At 38.6% G+C, this 19297-nt stretch overlaps 1 protein-coding gene across 3 annotated transcripts in view; it reads left to right on the forward strand.

Moving 5' to 3' along the window:
• The window catches only part of LOC149570742 (yacP-like NYN domain protein), a 423912-nt gene that overhangs the window by 211665 nt on the left and 192950 nt on the right, over window positions 1–19297 (forward strand). For all 3 annotated transcript variants that reach the window (XM_089823260.1, XM_089823261.1, XM_089823258.1), the window contains exon 7: window positions 13198–13281. In XM_089823260.1, the coding sequence (XP_089679386.1) occupies window positions 13198–13281 (84 nt within the window). The remainder of the gene's footprint in view (window positions 1–13197; window positions 13282–19297) is intronic.

A 19297-nucleotide genomic window follows, 5' to 3' on the forward strand; every position in this document is an offset into this window, starting at 1 on the left:
TTTATCTTGACCCATGGCTCAATCACAAGCATTTTTATATGTTGATAGAGGTACCACTGTCATCATCCTTCAAATGGGGTGGTTTAACGGTTTTAACCCTCCTGTGAGCCACCTTTTCTTTAGTTCATCCATCAGCTTGTTCTCCAACTTCCCTATTAGTTCTTTCAATTTCCTATAATAGACTAAGACGCTCTCGTTTTTCCCTTGGTGTGTTATATTTTTCTGCCACCACTTCAATATCATCCCTTAGCAGTTTAAATTCTGCCTCAAAAGCTTTTGTTAAATCTGTCCATGTTTTTTGTGTGGCTGGTAGATCAATGTACCAATCTATTGTTGTGCCTCGCAACATGGGTGGAAAGGCTTTTAACCAATACCCCTCATCTTTTTGCTCTGTAGCTTCCTAGATAATTATGCATGTTTTACAATGTCGCTTGGGGTTTCCTCGTATCAATTTTGGGAGCTTATGCTTGTCTGGTGTACTCATCATCCTTCTTCCTGTATTCTTATTTTGGTAGTTTACTCCTTGGAGGTTCCCTTCTTGTCTGCCAGGCCCACCTATGCAAGTATTATTGGGTTGCGAGATTTGTCCTTTATCACCTTCTGATGTGTACTGGTGGAATTGGGGTCACTAGCACTATTTTCCCTATGGTTACCTCGTCCGAGATAACTAATTCTCTTATTCTTTGTATTGTGTTCTCCAACAGAGCTACTACTTCTCCTCCTAAGCTCCTCTCTTTGTGCTATGAGAGTCATGAGAGTGCTCTGTCTCTTCTGATTCGCTTCCTGAACTATCCGTATCCTCACCATGTCTTGTGATGCCATTCATTAGTTCCTCCTTGATGGCACTTCCTCTTGGCAATCTTTCCTTTTGATATTCGTTACAGTTGATATAATTTTGTTGGTATTCTCAAACAAGATTCTTTAATCTTAGCCACCTTTCCTCCTGTTGGTGTGTCAACAAGGAATGCCTTACTATCGTCGGTAGAAATTGTGTATCGGCCGACGGGTCCCTTCGGGAAGGAAATTGTGTATCAGCCGACGGGTTCCTTCGGAAAGGAAATTGTGTATCAGCTGACGGATCCCTTCGGAAAGGTTTTTATGTAACATGTATGTGGCCGACAGACTCCTTCGGGAAAGTTCTTTGGAAAGTATTTATAACCCCTTCGGGAAGCATTGTAGAGAACATATCTTACCATCGAAGCATAATGTACTGTGGGCATATGCGAATAATAATAAGAGTTCTGCTGTTTGTTGTTCATGTTCGTATTCATTGTCTGTTTCTTAATTAATCTATGCAGTAAACATTTGGCGCTGTTGCCCGATGGACTTGGTACGCAAGCAGGCGGATATGAATTAAATGCCAAATCAGTTGAACAAAGATAAGAATAAGCTGAAGGAAAAAGATGACATACGCATTGCGCAGGAAAATTTAATTTTGGCTCAGCAGATAGAGCGTCGAAGGAGATTCCAGAAGATTGCTGATGGAAACAGGAGTGCCGAAGGATTGTTGAAGGAGACTCGACAACGACTTGAGTTGGTGGAAGAAGTGAGGGAGGAGTTTCTAAACCTGCATACGCCATAGGAAGAGAATCCTAACGGAAGGAGATTGACTCGCACGGCTCGGAGTGCCGAGGGAGCACGAGCGTGGAGTGACCTCTTCGTTCGAGATATACTTTCGGAACGAACAGCTTCGGTTGACGAACCCTCTTCTTCACCAAATAGCGCGGAAGCAAAAAACAGTGCGGGTGTTGTAAAGAGCGCGGGTGTTGAAAATAGCGCGGGTGTTGCAAACAGCGCGGAAGTAGAAAACAGCGCGGGTGTGCAGAACAGCGCGGGTGTTCAAAACAGCGCGGGTGCTCAAAACGGTGCGGGCGTACAAAACAACGCAGGTACACAACAAAACCCCCAACATATAGTGATAATGGCAGGTCCGAAGGAAAAATTGCCTAAATTTGATGGTGATGAAGCAGCTGATCCCATTCGACATTGTAAAACATGTGAAACGATCTGGAGGGCAAATGGCATAACAGATACAAACGAATGGATTCGACAATTTCCCGCTACTTAACGAGGTGTTGCGATTGATTGGTTTACTAATACTGATCCACAAAAGTTAAACACTTGGGATAACATTAAGAAGGAGTTCATCGCAAAATTTCAACTCCTGCGCGACGATAATGAAATTGTAGCGGAGATATTCAATACCAAACAAAAGAAGAATGAAACAGTACGGGTCTTCACCAGGAGGTTGAAGGACTTAATCAGTAAAATGGAGAATAAGCCGGTAGATGGGCTCCAGAAAAGATGGTTCATGGAAGGCCTTCACCCGAACTTGCAAAAGAAGATGAAGATCATGCCACCATCAACATACATTGAAGCGTACAATCGGGCAATGAACCTCGAAAGTAATCAGAAGACAAAGAAGAAGAAGAAGAACAACTTGTCCGATTCAGATGACGATGCATCCTCAGGAGAAGACAGTAGCGATGACGAGGGAAGCAACAAGAAGGTTCGTGCCCTCTGAAAGGACATAATTCGGATGATGAAGGAGTTCAAGAACATGAACAAGGAGACTAAGGGTAATGACCTATGGTGCACGGAGTGCAAGAAAGAAGGCCATACGAAGGGATCCTGCCCGAAAGAGCAATTTTGTGAGATCTGCCAGATTCTGGGACACTCGGTAAAGGAATGTCCTTTCAACTTGAAATCAAGAACACCACAGCAAGTGTTCCTCACGCAGGAGGCATCCCCGTTAGGAGGGAACGGGAACACTAGTACAGAAGGTGCCACATCGGGCGGATATAGAAACAACCGGCACGGTCAAAACAACAACAATAGCAGCAACAACAATACAGGCAGAAGGAGTCGAATTCAGTATGATGCGAATGGTCGGCTGATAGTTCAATGCCGCGCATGCAATCTGTGGGGTCACTTTGCCCGAGAGTGCACAACGGCGAACACACCGAAGTTGCTATGTCGATGGTGTGGACCTGGCGATCATGAAGATGCTAAGTGCCCGAAGTCCGGAGTAAACTTGATTACTGTTGGGATGGATGAGGAAGAAGTTCTGGCAATCACTCGGAAGCAAGCGAAAGTGTACCCCGACCTAGCGGAAGAAAAGAAGAGACTAGAGGAAGGACGGGCAGAGGTCCAGAAAGCAACACAGGTAGAAACGGCACACCTGAAGGACACACCGAGTACCTCCGTACGGAACTGCGCAAAACAGAACATTGTACGGCAAATATTGCAATCCGAGATACCTGTCAGGATAAGTGATCTATTGCTCACTATGCCTCGGCTCCGATCGGCACTCACAAACATCGTTCCTGCTGCTCAACTACCAGGAGAACATGGAAGGAAGCAGGAAAGTGGAGCAAGTGCAGCGGACAAAAAGGAGAAGGAAAGTGGCGCAAGTGCAGAAGATCCGATGCTGTTAGCTCTTTCATCCGGACGCTATTCGGCGATTGTTGAAATGGGCATTCTCGGGACTGTGCTAATGGACACGATCGTGGACGGAGGGTCTGGTGTCAATGTGCTGCTAGAGGATACCTGGAAAAAGTTGGGACAGCCAACGTTGTGGCCACCTACCTTCCAGTTGTTAACAACCGATCAACATGGAATCAAGCCATTGGGAGTACTCACAGCGCAACCAGTGACAATTGGAACACAACCGTTCCTGTTGGACTTTGTCGTGATCCCACTGAAGCGGAGAGGATATGATGCCATTCTGGGCCGGGGGTGGTTGATACAAGCCAAGGCAAAACACGATTGGAAGAAAAATACTTTATCACTTGAAAGCAAAGGTCGGAAGTATGTCATCGATCTACACACTTAGATGGTTGGAGAAGAAGCTCTATCGTCGGATTCCGGAGGAGAAGATGATGAGAGGAGGCAGAGTATGGAACTCGATCAGGAGGGAGTCCTACGATTGGAAGGAGATGACGATCTGGATTCAGTAAATGGTCTTTACCACTGGTAGATAGAGGATTACGAGCTCTTTCCAAGTTGTAATATGCTAAGGATTGACGAAGGTAAGAAAGAAGAAGGAAATGAATGTCCGAAGGAACGCATAGAAGCCGAAGGAGGAAATGGATGTCCGAAGGAACACAGAGAAGCCGATGGAGGAAATGAATGTTTGAAGGAATATGGAGAAGCCGAAGGAGGAAATGAATGTTCGAAGCAACACAGAGAAGCCGGAGAAGGAAACGCGGGTATGACTGAAGCTGAAGGACAGAACATACAGTACAAAGCCAAAAGAAGGAAAGATTCTATTGTACGACTGCGCAGGAAGAAAGTATTACGTCGAACCACAAATATAGCAAAAAGGTACCAGTAGCAAGGAAGACACACGATACGGTCTGCACAGGCAACAAAGAGGAAGGGTTCAATAAAAGTTGTAGAAGTACAGAGTGAATGTGTTATTGACAGACAAAAGGGGCAGCTGACGGAGTCCATGGTAGCGAACTTCGGGAACAAATTGGGCGATATGGAGATGACACAGAACAGGCATAGCAGGTTTCAACTCGGATAGTGGGTGTTGAAGCACGACGATTGGAATGAGATCAAACCAGGCAAGTTCAAAGTTAAGTGGGTCGGGCCGTATCAGATCCGGGAAGTAGGGGACAATGGAGCAATAAAATTATGGACTTTGGATGGACAGGAAGTGCTTCAGGCAGTGAATGGCTCGAAGCTAAAGGTATACCACGGTTGGAAGACTTTTTTGTCAGGGAATGACCTTCGGGCGACCCCTTCGTTGTTGTAGACCGATGATGCTGACGGTCGAAGGGAAAACTGACTTTGCTGTTGAAAAAAAATAATAATAATAAATTTTAAAAAAGAAGAGAGAAAAAAGTACCGTACGGTTTGCAAGGAAAAGTATCGTACGATGTCATATCTGAAGGGAAAAGTACCGTACGGTTTTCATATTTGATGTATGGTTTTTTAATGCAGTGTACGGTTTTTAAAAGTGCCGTACAGATTTCACAGTGAAGGAAGGAGTACCGTACAGCTTCCATAAGCACCGTACAGATTTCTTAGTGGATGGAAGAATACCGTATGGCTTCTTTATGTACCGTATGGTTTTCAGGGAAAGGAGTGCCGTACGACTTCATACTTGAAGGAGGAACTACCGTACGGTTTTTCACATCTGAAGGATGATGTACGGTTTTTCAGATAATTTAATGTGTAGTACGGTTTTCAAATTTGAGGTACGGTTTTGTAGACAAGGTACGGTTTCCATAACTGATGGCTGGTGTATGGTTTTTAAAGAGCTGCATATTGTAACATTGGACCACCGTACGTATTTTAATAGAGAAGGTTAGTGTACGGAATTTGGAAGGATAGTGTACGGAAATTACAATTTAGAATGCGAGGTAATTGTACGGCTTTTTCAAGCATATCATGTGTAAGGATTTGGATTGCAAGATTATAGATTCTGAAGAGTGGGGTTTTTGCATACGGCTTCTACTTGCTATTTGGTAGCACAAAAGGGTGATAGGAAGTTTTCAAAAAAAAAAAAAGGAAAAAAAAAGTCGACAAATCAAGAATGCTCAGAATGAGTATCAGATGATGCCACAGGGTAGAGGAAGAACCAACGATTGCCAGAAAGAGTGTAGAATCGGCAGAAAATGACAGAAATGGTGTGTTCCGTGCAGTTTTGTTTAGGTTTCAGAGTGCTGATTTGGTCTTGGCGGTGAGGGGCGCTACCCCTCAACCCCGCCCTGTATTGCGCCAGGGAGCACACCCGGGGCGCTGCCCCTCGACCTCATCGGGGGCGTTGCCCCCTGGACCCCCAATCGTTGCGGATATCAGTCGTGGGAGTCTGACCAGTTGAGAAGACTTGGAGCTGCTGTAGGCATGGAGTGTCTGTGTATTAGAGGCACTGAGAGTAGGTGTTGGCCGTGAGGCTGTCTTGGTGGATGCGTAGAGAGCTCGGGAGGAGCTGATCATCCAGTTGGAGGCAGTGCAGCGACACTTGGCTCAAGGTTCCGAGGAGTTGGAAGTAGAGGAAGTAGCACAGGTGGCTATCAAGGTCAGCTTGAGGAGTCAGTATTGTGTTAGCAAAGGCTATAGATGCAATGGGATGAATGTGAAAGTAATATGGCAGATCAATATTGTTGTATTAGTTGTTTGAGTTTTGTTCTGTAGTCGTCAGGAGATGACTTTTCTTTTTTGAGGGGGATGATGTCGTCGGTAGAAATTGTGTATCGGCCGACGTGTCCCTTCGGGAAGGAAATTGTGTATCAGCCGACGGGTTCCTTCGGAAAGGAAATTGTGTATCAGTCGATGGATCCCTTCGGAAAGGTTTTTATGTAACGACATGTATGTGGCCGACGGACTCCTTCGGGAAAGTTATTCGGAAAGTATTTATAACCCCTTCGGGAAGCATTGTAAAGATCATATCTTACCATCGAAGCATAATGTACTGTGGGCATATGCGAATAATAATAAGAGTTCTGCTGTTTGCTGTTCATGTTCGTATTCATTGTCTGTTTCTTAATTAATCTATGCGGTAAACACTTACCTCCTCACTATCTTTGGAGTGTGCTTCATTCTGGCATCTCCTATCTTTATTGGGAAGGAGGGGCATTAATTGATGCAAAGAAATCAAAATTCCAAAACACTCTTCCAAGATTTCAGAAAATCAGTGGATTAATAAGCCTAATTAGGCCACATTAATGAAGCAAGTGAAATAAAATGAATTGGTAATGGCCAACAAATGATTTGAATAGTTAGAGGACAATAAATTTATGCTAAATCCTGAAATTCAAGTCTTAACTGAAATTATAGCACTTTCTGTGACTGTTCTTCCTGGAAAATAAGCAAATCTGCCCACTAGGGTTCTCTACCATAAATAAAATTCAACCCAAACACAAAAATGAATTTTAAAATCTTCACATATACTCTCCAAACATCTTATATCCAAAAGGCCACTGTGTTTTGCTGAAGGTAAGAGGAGATAAACAAGTTTCTTTGCAAAACCCTTGGTTTCCAAGCAAATTCTGACCTGCCTGCAATTTTTTTAACTTTTCTCACATTTTCTAGCACCTCATAACCCCAAATCTATTGGAAAAGAAAGCTAACTCAATCCTCTATTCACGCATGGTGGTTTTAGACTTCAAACAGTCCGTACACATCCATTTCAAGGCTGGGAACAACAAAAACATGTGAAAGACAATACTCAGAATTTCAACCACTGTTCAATAATTTTCACTTTTCTCCCACGTACGGATGAGTTAGAACCTCCAACTGGATTCATTGGAAAGCTAATTTGAAGCTCTTTCCAGCCATATAGGCTTCAGACCTTGTCCAGGTCGTACAGGCACGTGAGAGCCATACAACAGCAAATTTTCAATGAAAAATCAGAATTTTCCTTTGTTTTTATTTCCAAACTTGTTGAAAAACCTTTTGCAGCTGTTCATACATTTCAATCATGATATGATTCAACCAAAACAACCTATATACACTTGACTCTTGGCGTTCTGAGGTCTTGTGTGTTTAAAAGATTCTTAGACTTCCAAAGTTGCTAGAATTTCCTAGCTGTAAAAGTGCAACTTCATAATATGCAAGCAATATTAAACTACCATGCATTTCTATGTGTGTGACCCTTCTAAGACATTTAGATGATCCTTATATTGAACTAAATGAACTAATTACATGCTTATAGGCTAGATGAGAACTCGAACATGATGGCTTATGTGTGTCAAATCATGCAAGTGCCTTACAAAATAGCCTTTATTATAGCTAAATGCAATTAAATGACTAGATGACATGAACACAACATATCAAATATGAATGACATGATCTATCCTAGTGCATGATGGACATATGTACATGTGGAAATGGAATAAAAAAACTCTTCATGTAGGTGCCACTGCACCATTATTGTTGAACTAGACGAACCTTTTGTGGTTCTTTGTGTCATTTAGCTCCTCCACCAGAGATTCATTCTACGATTGCTTGTGTCTCTAGACTCTTCCTCTCTGTGAGTCATTTGGTAAAATCGTTGTAGTACTTGTTGCCTTCTTCATTCCCTTTTGGTAGCTTCTCTTTGCTCCTCTGCTTCTACCAGGCTTCGTGTGACCCCTCTTAGAAGACTCCTGAAACAATTGTACATAACCTTGTTCCCCATGAAGAGTCTAAATTAGAAACCCTTTCGTACTTCATCCTCACACACAGATTTGAAGAGGGAATTGAGAAGAAGTTGAAAATACCAAAGGCTTGATTCAGAAACAAATAGTAAAATTATCTTGAAAGTTGTGAAAGATTCTGAACGAGATGTGGGGAATTTCATCAGAAAGAGGAATATTTCCAATAAGTTGGAGAAATTTGTGAAAAGGCATTGGTTGACTGAGAAGAAAATAAAAAGAATTTCTAGATAAATTTTCTCCTTTTGGAGAAATTATCTTTTCTTTTTTATGCTTTTTTTTGTATGCTTGTATGTATGATTGTTTTCTGTTTTGCAAGGAGAAATGGTAGAACCCAAGGGAACAGGTGAAGCTTGAGGAAAATTGATAAAGAATGAGAAGAGAAGCTTCCACCCCCAATCAAGGATTATTTCAAAATGGGCAGAAGTTGGAGACACCTACTTTTGTGGCATCGATATGGATGAGCTCAACTGAAAGATTTTTGGATATATAGAGACCATCAACCAATGCATTTGGCCACTCAGATCATGAACACTGGGATTGTTGCTGCAGCCGGTTTTCCTCCATCGTTTCAACATCCTGAATTAATTGCGAGTGTGCAAAACATTACAGTCCCAGATAGAGAACAATCAAGGATTCAGATGGAAAACCCCTTGTAGGCTTCTCTCCATCCGTCATATCTAAAGCATTTGGAATAATCTCACCCCCAAGAACAGTGACAAAAACAAAAGAGCAAGCACTCAGAGTCTAAACTATTGGGATTCAATTTTGTTTAGAGGTCATCAACAGTACATGGTTGAAGATGAACAGGTTGCACCATTCCAAGTTGCCTTCACTGATTCCTTTTGTAATTAATCTTGATTCCTCTTGTATACAATCTGCTTTTAATCTACCATACTTAGGGGTTTTAAACCTTGCACTAATGCCTTCTATAAAAGATTCCCAAGGACCAGGAAGTCCATTCAGAGCCACATTGACAATTTCTTGCTATCAACAGTATGGCCTATTGTGGAGACATGATCTCTTAGATCTGAACTTTTCGTAAAGTAGGATGTAAAGATTCTCCTTTAGCCATCTTGATGTGATGTAATTTATGTTTCAAAGCAAATGTTCTACTTGTGTTGTTAATTTCGTACATACATTTTAGTTTCATAAACATTTCTTTTGCTGTGTCAAGCTGGATATAATTGGTACAATGTGGTCCTTTACGGATTTTACAATCATCCTCATTGCTTTAATCTTATTTTTATTCCACAGTAGCAATTCGTTTTTTTCAGTGGGTGATTCAATTTCTTCTAGCACAAGATCAACCAAATCATTTTCTTTCGAGGCAAGTTTTATTCAAAGTTTCCAAGCTGTGAAGTTTGAAGCTCCCTCTAGCCTATCTTCAACTTTTTAACCATTCACTGTTTTGAATGTTGAGAGTATACAAAGTGTTGATCTTATTTGTTTGATACGTAAATCTTTAGAGCTGCTGTTATACCATGTTAAATTTTTATAGCAGACCGATAATAATTTCAGCTTTTATATGATAATATATTTCTATATATCTTTTTACTTTCCTTAATACAATTTTTTTGTATTGTATAAATTCAATTTATAGATCACTAAATATATTAGAGACTGATTAAACTATGGGGTGGTACTTTGTCTCGGGCGTCACTGCAAGATTAGAATATTATCTGATTCCTCCATGGAGGGTGAGAATTCTGTGCAGATAAGACAACTCTTTGTATTCATGTACCAGTGATAATTATAGGTTGATTCAGCTCTTTGACTTTGTCTCTGTTCAGTTTTTTTTATACATTTTATGTCAGATCAGCGTTCTTAAATAGGGTAGACGTCAAGTTGAAAAGGCATGTCATGAGTCAACCTGATTCATGTAGGATATGCCCGATGGTACATCAGTTGAAAGGACTCAACATTTGGTAAGGATGTACCAAGTTATTATATCAAAGAATTTAATTTAATGAATATATAAACTTGATTCATTCATAAATATGATAATTAAAATTATCTTGATCAATATAATATATAGTGATTGATATGATGATTAATGAATAATTTTTTAATTTTAAATATATGAAGAGTATTAATAGATTAATGATAATAATTTAATGTCTCAAAATATGCTTTGTATTATTTTAGGCATTATTAATTATAAGCTAGATGTGTTTACGTTATGACTCTAAACTTTCAACACATTGAATGGCTCATTGTCAACGACATCACAAGAGGACACCAGGACCATTAGACCACTATGATTTCCATGTCGTCTACAGTTTAAGCAATTGTGTTAGGAACTTGGTGGCTATAGAATAATTCTTATGCTTGCATAGACTTTTGACTTAAACCTCTTCATCAAGGTGAAGATCTCCCATTGCTGTTACATTATAGAATTTTCTATCCTTTGGGACTGACTTCAATGAGCCATTAGTACGCCCTTCTATGTCCACCCTTCATTGACATTATGGGTGCATTTGGGTACCGAGTTCGGTGGTCAGGGATGTTTGTAGGTGTGTGAACTATATACGCTGCCAAACATAGCATGATGTTGGCAAGTTGGATAACAATGCAAACTTCAGAAGTCTACATATTTGGTTTAGTCGTTCAGGATAGAACCCGATATATCGACTTCACTGCTGGACTTGGAAACTTCTACAATCACCTGCTAAGATGTTAGTCAGGTCTGTATTGCACATATAGGTATGGTTTTACATGTTGAAATATATTGAGAAACCGCTTCTAAGAGGCCGTGTTATGGTGCTTGGTCTTAATTATATCATGTGCATCTTTTAAAACATTTATCTCACAAAATCATGCGATGTAATTCAAGTGTGTCCAGACTTCACAATAGCAAAAATTGTTTTAAATAGGTTTTAGATGTTCTTGAAATGTCCTGCCAAACCAAATATAAAGCTCTTGTAGCTTTTCAATCAACTTATTTTAACTTTCTCAGCTAGCATGAATATTTGAACTATGATGATGATGGGGCATAGTGATTTGAGAAACACTTCATTGACCAATAATGAAAACTCAGTGAAATATGCAAAGGTGGGTCAAACTAAATGCATGATTTAAACCTTGACTAGGTTTTAAAAGAGGAGGATAAGAAATTTCAATAATCGGAGTAATAATAGGCTTTGAAGAGGGATGAGGATTAGATAGGACGTGGAGATTTCAGGACTCTAAACAAGACCAACACCTAGTTCTATTGGGCTAAAGATTCTAGAAATGGCAAAAGACAGGGAGCTGCTAGTAGAAAGGCAGAGAGGGAGGAGGTAGAAGCCAAAAATGAACAAACCAAAATGAGTCAAAGCAAAAAATAAACTCAACTAATCACACCAAAATTTCCTTATACATGTTCATAAGACCCTATGTTAGAGCATGCGTAGAATTGATCATATGGAGCCATTGACGGATTGTGAGAAATAACACCTGTTGCGGAAAAGAGATGTATACTCATGAAGCACTAGCAGACTCATGAACATGTAGATCCAATGGAAACTCAACTCATGTAAGAAGCCCTTGCATATCAACATGCAACCAAAGCAATGTCTTTCATCATATACCTTTTTGGTATAATCGACCATACCCCCATGTTTTATTTCACCCAAAAAGGAACCATCTGAAAATACAACGTTTTTGCCTTCATCAATAACCAATTCATGTAACTCATCTTGTTCAAGGATCTATTTTCTATATTCGTTTTCATTAGCTGAAAAATGATGCACTGTGAATTGCAAGGAATGGATAATGGTTTCACTTTCAAGTAAACAATCACTAGTAGAATGTAAGGTCCCCAGTTTTTGTAAGTGACTTAGTCAAATTAATTAATTGAGTGGTCTCAAAATTTTAAAAATATTATAGGGACCTTTAAGTAATCTTTCCAACCCATTCAGTCCATAACATAGACATTGTTTAATATTTGCTGTGAATTTTGGAAGTGTTTGCCTTTTCCTTTTTTATTAATATCATTGCTTAAAATTTAATCTCTTCCCATCTGTTATTTTCAAAGAAGGATTTGTCTTCATCAGACTTTGTTATCACAGATTTATTAAATACCACTGATGCCATTTTCATTCCTGATGAACACATAGGAGCATGACACAGTAAGTGGTATGCAACGTTTTCTCTGTTTGATGCCACCTTCAAGTGCTGAGGATATCCGTCACTAAAATACATCACTTTAACTTCTGACTCCATCACATAGGTATCTACTTTTGTCGTACTTCTCGTAGTATATAATCCTGTCACTGTCTTTTACCTGAAAACTTCTTATGCTGCTGCTTACCCTGCCATTAGTCAAAGATATAGAAAATATTATTTATATCATTGATTATCTCTGCATATGCGTGTACTATTACTGTCTTCCAAATCAATATTCTCATGAGCAAGAGATATGAGTTCTCCTATGCCTTTGGGTCTTTTATAAATGTTGCTCCTTCTATCTTGCTGCTTCTAAATAATTTATTTACTTTCTAAAGCTAACGGTGTCTCTCTGTCTCAAGTATTTATCATTGTAATATAAGTCTCTGCTATATTTTTCTTGTTCTGTACTCCAAAGTTGTCAATCCATATACACTATTGTAGCATGGTGGTCATAATAAATTCTGATCTTATATTACTTATTTTCTGATAATATTATTCCAACTATTGCTGCTATCATTTTTATTCACACTTTCACAACATCCTTCTATATACCATGGCCCATACCATTTCTGTTATTTCATTTGTTTTTGCTACTCATGTTTACCTCTATGTGGCTGCCTCCATACTTAACTTGTATTTTGTTCCTTTGACATTAATGAAGGTTATGTAAACAATTTTGTCCTAGCTTTCTGAAGCCCTTTGACATCAATGACGGTTCTTCCATCAATAACTGTATATATGGAATGCATTTCTTGTAAACATAACTGTAGTTTTAGTTTTGGTTTAACTAAGATTAATAGATTGTAAGTAATAATATTTTGTGTTTGCCATAAATGTAAAATATTTGTCAATTTGTGACATATAAATAATTACTTCATCAAAAATGCTATGTTTGCAGGTGGAAGCCCTTCTAGCAGATGGCTGCCCTAGAGTTTGTGTAGCCACATCTGATACTCTTGAGAAACAGAAAGCACTTTATTTGGTAACATCTCGAGACCAGAGTAGCAAGTATACATATTCCTGATTTAATTTGAATGAAGAAGACAATATTTCTTATTCTCTTCAAAACCCTGACAAGAACAAAGAGAGTTTTGAGAAAAGAAGTCAATTACTTTTTACGTCAAATGGTTGTTTTTCACTCGGATGAGAACATTTAAAATGAAAGAAACTGTTACTCATTAAATGTTTCTCAATGATGCAATCACAGGACATTAGTTCTCTAAAAACTAGCTGATGGTGCAAGAATAACTGCAGACTATTCTTCTCCTCACAGTTATAAAAACAAGCATACATTTCTTTATGTTTTTTCAATTCGATTCTTTTGGACTTTGTGCATTTGTTCTTCCAACAATATGGGAGATTGCAGGTACTGCCCTCATACCTTTGATGAAAGAGAGGGGTGAAGGGTAATTTAAATCATTGAATTTGTTTATAGAATCACAGAAATGGAATATATGAGTGGGTTTGGTGAAGGTTTTGCAAACTGGGTTTGCAGGCAGAGTGGTTTTTACCATGGAGGAAACTTCGTAGTTAAGTGTGCTCAAGCTCGAGTATATTGAGATGGGTGACCTCCTAGGAAGTCCTAGTGCTTCAGCTCTATGAGAATCACTTGGATCCAATGAGTGCTAAGTGTTCCATTTATTCTCATGAGAGATGGATTCATGTGAATCATTACTCATGAAACATGGGTCAATGAGTTTGACTCAAAAACTACTGAGTTATATCCTGATAGCAATATCACAATTTGACTTGCTGTGGAAAATATCTCTTACTTATCAACTTGGTTGCTGTCGGCAAAATTGTATGTGTTATTAATGTTAATCATGTCATAGGTAGTTAGCGTGGCCGAGGTCGTAGGTAGTTGTAGTTGTGACAGTTCATTTCACACCCCCTTGGAGCTTATATGTACACTCGCTCAGATGGAAGAGGGCGTCAGTATTATTATCATTTATCATTCTGGCTAGTAACCTTGTTGATGTAATCTGTGATTGATATTAATGGAATACATGGTGGTTCTTTAATATTGTTTGCCATCTACTTTATTTTCTATAGCTCTTATAAAGTAGCATGCATTAGACTACTTTTACCATAGGTGGTAAGTATCTAGCGGAGTGGCCTTTATGATTCCAAGAACAAACAAAATGTGGATGGCGAATGAAAAGTGATGAGACAACCAATAGACTACAAGGAGAGTAGCTATCAAGAGCATGAATACGAGAACCCATAATTATTCGAAGGTGAACGAGTGTTAACGTGTAATGTTCCATTGGTCCTGTGTGCTTGATAGCAGTTACCCATTGGTCTCGTGTGCTTGATAGCAGTTACCTATTGGTCCCGTGTGCTTGATGGCCAGTTACTCGTTGGTCCCGTGTGCGTGATAGCTAGTTACCTATTGGTCCTGTGTGCCTGATGACTAGCTACAAGTTGGTCCTGTTTGCCTGATGGCCACCTACCCGTTGGCCCTGTGTGCCTGATGGCCAATTACCCATTGGTCTCGTGTGCCTGATGGCCAGTTACCTGTTGGTCCTATGTGCTTGATGGCTAGCTACCCGTTGGTCCTATGTGCCTAATAGGTAGTTACTTGATGGCCGTGCAGTATAGCTGAATGGAGTGAATAGTGATGTACAAATTATTTGGGGGTGGGTCGTACGGTAGCTTGGAATGGTGTACGAATGGTGGCATTGATTGTCCATATGGTAGCTTGGAGAGCCATACAGTATGGTGATGTTGCAATGCGGACAGAGATGGTTGTAAGGTATGGTAGTGCTGTGACACGGGCAGAGATGGCTGTATGGAATGGTAATGCTGCAGCATGGACAGATGCACTGCGTGTTGCGCCAAACCAAGGGTAGCAGATGGTGTACAGATAGAAGGTGGATTCAATCTTGAAACCGTAAACAAACTTATAATCTCAAATACATCAGATGAAAGCCAAACAAGAATGGAGATTGAACACGAATATCCTTCAATTAATATTTGCAATAAAATGGTGCTTCAATTTGTCAGATCCGAGCGAAGTGTTACATGCAACGGAATAGGGTGAGGATTGAATCCCACTACAACCAAACAAGCCAAGTAGGGAAGATCTTTCACTTCTGAAATGGTGAACAATAGAGAATTCCAATGGGAATTCCCAATACAAAGAAATAATCCAAATCACATACCTACGACTACCTATAAGCCATGCTTAAATACTTGTTGGGGAAAACTTTTCCGAGGGTGTACAAAGATAACCGATGGCAACACTTACCAACAAAAACTAAAATAAAAATAGTTTCGAGATACATTAAATCAATCGGAACTACAAATATAAATATTAACTTGGGCCCCATATTAATTAATTAAACTAATTAATGGTCCTTTTATTATATTATTTAAATTTTGGGACCAATTAGTTAATTAATTAAATTAAATTGTTACATTAAAAATTGGAGACATTACATGACAATCAACTTCATCTCACTACTTTAGGCATTTGTTGAGAACTTGAGACACACATGCGAAGGGAAGTTAAACAGGAAGGGATACTGCAGGGTGTCGTGTGGAGCCCTCGGAGTAAGTCTAGCCATAGACCGTTTGATGTGCCATCTCCCCCAGTTGTTGGCGCGGAGATTTCTTGCACTTCAAAACCGATGAGAGGAAATCAATCGAGACAACTAGGGACAAGTTCTTCATGAGTACTACTGTTGAAGGGAGGAATGTCAAAGGGAGGAAGAAGAGAAAGATGAATTTCATTGTAAGGGAAACATAAAGTGAACCTCAAGAGAGAAATATGAATAAAGGAGAAAACAATTTTATGATTATGTTTGTATAGTGACATATACTATATACAAACAGTAAATGGGATTAAATTACTCACCATTATAAGGGACTTAGATTTGATTGTGTCTCAACTTCAAGTTAGGCATAAGTTTTCAACAAGGAAGCCAAGATTGAAACAATATCATAACTATGTATGGAATTTGTTAGAATTTTTTGATGCCTTTTCTATAAAAATGGATTGATAGGTCAGCTAACTACTTGGCTGATATAATGGCCAACCTTGCTATTAGACAAATTGATCTCCCATTTGAAGAGTTTATTCAAGTAGAAATGAGAAATAGACCTTCTATACCAAATAACATACAAAACTGGTAGGTCTTTGAAGATTATAGAGATCTCATTAGGTTTTTAACTTGTGAGGAGGATTATGAAAATCAGTTCATCAATTGGAACGGATGTGTGGAAGAGGAGGATGGTAATGGAATGTTATTTGGAAAGGAAATAGTTCAATTAAAAACAAACAAAATACCTAAGGGTCTAGTAGCCTTAGAAAAAATCTTTGATGAAAGAGAAAGTGCAAAACCTAGCAATTCTAGTAAAATCCAAAACGATATTGAGGAAATAAACCTAGGAAGTGAAATTCTCCCAAAAATGTTTATATAGGGAAGAAGTTATTGTCCAAGATTAGGGCTGAGTTGATTTCTTTGTTAAGGAAGTACATACATGTTTTTGCTTGGAGTTACGATGAACTAAAAGCTTATAGGGAAGACTTATTTCAACATGAAATACCATTAAAATCTGGTGCTAAACCTTTTAGGCAGAGACAACGCCCAATCAATCCCACTCTAGCCCTAAAGATGAAGGATGAACTAATTAAGCTAAGCGATGCTAGAATTATTAAACCTATTAGGCACTCCACATGGGTTTCAAATTTAGTGCAAGTTAGAAATAAGAACGGCGATAATCGATTAGGTATAGATTTCAGGAGTTTGAACATATCTTCTCTAAAGGATAATTATGCATTACCTAATATGGAGATTTTACTTCAAATGGTAACTGGTAATGAACTGTTATCCATGATGGATGGATTTTCGGGATATAATTAGGTTAAGGTCAAGGAGTCCAAACAATATAAGACTGCTTTCACGACTCCTTAGGGTACTTATGTATATGCAGGATGCCTTTCAGGTTAACAAATGTAGGAACTACTTTTCAAAGGGCAATGGATGTCATCTTTGATGGATTAATTGATTTAATTATGGTAGTTTATCAAGATGACCTCACTATCTATTCTAAGAGAGTAGAAGATCACTCTAAACATTTGGAGAAAATTTTTGTAAGAGCTTTTGATTTCGGAGTTTTCTTAAACCCTAAAAAGCATCATTTTGGAATTACTGAAGGGAAATTATTAGGTCACATTGTCTCTAAGGAGGCGGTAAGAATATGTAATGAGCCTTGCTCAAATTGACCACAATTTGCCCTTTATGCTGCTTGTAATTTTGTCAAACAAATCATGTGCAACCTTGTAATTTGCTGGTTTGAGTGCATAAATGTTTTCCCAATGATATCCAAGGTATTTACTAGTTGCAAAAGAGTCCTATGATGTTTAGACAAGGTCCTAGATGCAATGCAGATTTCTTTTTGTATTTTGAAATGCAATAGATGTAGTATCATGACCTAAATGTGCAGCTACAGCTTATAGTCGTTATATCAAACAGTTGACATACATCCTTAGATTTAACATTCAATGCTCAAAACAACAAGTGATAACTTCCAACTATTGATATGGTATTGAGAATGCAATCTTCTAACAATGATGTCAATGCCAATGCCAAGACTCTTGGCATACAACCCATATAATAATTACAAACAGATCTGATACAAAATGTTCACCTATAGCAGCTACCATGAAATGCATCTAAATTATCATTAAGCTTGTATAAATCAAAAGGAACCTGGAACATGAAGTTGCCTTGAAGCTGTGATGAATTAGCAAGCAATATCTTGAATGATAATGACCTCTTGATGCTGAAACAATCCTCAGACCCAGCTGCCCCTATTCTGATATAAATTAATTTTTTATAAAATAATTCTCAGCTTCTATGCCCTCCAAAATGCATCCAACTTCATCTTCTAACCCTCTTATGAAGTGTGCCTAGGGTAGAAGAGAGAATCGAACCAAGTTGAGGGAGTTACAAGCAAATCGTGGCCTCCATTATGACTGTAATTTTCTGATGTTTGAATTATCAGACTTTCCCTATGCAATCTGCTCTTTATGACTTGGAATCAAGAAGAATTTGCTGCCAAATGAGGAGCTAACAATATACCCTGCAAAGAATCATCATCTCCACATTGTCCTATGCAAAATTAAATGAATATGTTGCTCCTCTATGCCAAATCGAATCTCGTATATGCTGGCCCTAATGACTAATAAAATCAGACCGATATCAGATTATAATGAAATCTCCAGCTCCAAGCTTCATCAATGGAAGCTCAAGCTTCTCCAATTAATGGCTCCAATTGAAACTCCAAACCAGCATAAGAACTTGGCCCTTGGCCACCAATTAAGCACAAGTGAAAGGATTGAAATATCCTTCTCACAGCTGCAATAATTCAGGTGATATTTCACACCCTCAAAATTGTTATCAATGGGAGTTTTCATTCCCAAAGACAAATTGATTATTTGCAGACCACTTGGCTCCACAAATACTCAAGAAGAAATCATCATCAACATCCAACCTGCCTGGTGAGAATGAAGCCCAGAATGCCTCTTTATTCTTTTTCCTCCACTTTCTCCAAAAACTTCTAGAACATTATTTTATTTTATTTATTAAGTGACTTTATAAAATATTTTGTAATTCAAGTTACTTTATTAAATTAATTAAATATAAAGTTACCTTTTAATATTTATTTATTTGATAATTTTATAAATAATTGACTTAATACCACTTATTTATTTAGTTAAAATAACTAATTAGTCATCCTCATAAAATATTCATTGTTTTGGACAACTTAATTAATTAAATTAATTAAATCAAATTACCTCCAAAACGGGGACATTACAAAATAGATCCAGAATGAGTAATAGCCATCGATAATATTCAAATGCCTAAAACCAATCATTCTTTGGGCAAATTAATTGTGTGGAGATTTGTTTCCAATTTTGCTGAGATTATTAAACCTATCGCTAAAATGCTTAAAAAGGGAGCAAAGATAGCATGGGATAATGAAGTTGT

This window comes from Cupressus sempervirens, chromosome 3 (genome assembly GCF_028749045.1).
Source record: "Cupressus sempervirens isolate cs-2001-9-10 chromosome 3, ASM2874904v1, whole genome shotgun sequence".
NCBI lineage: Eukaryota > Viridiplantae > Streptophyta > Pinopsida > Cupressales > Cupressaceae > Cupressus > Cupressus sempervirens.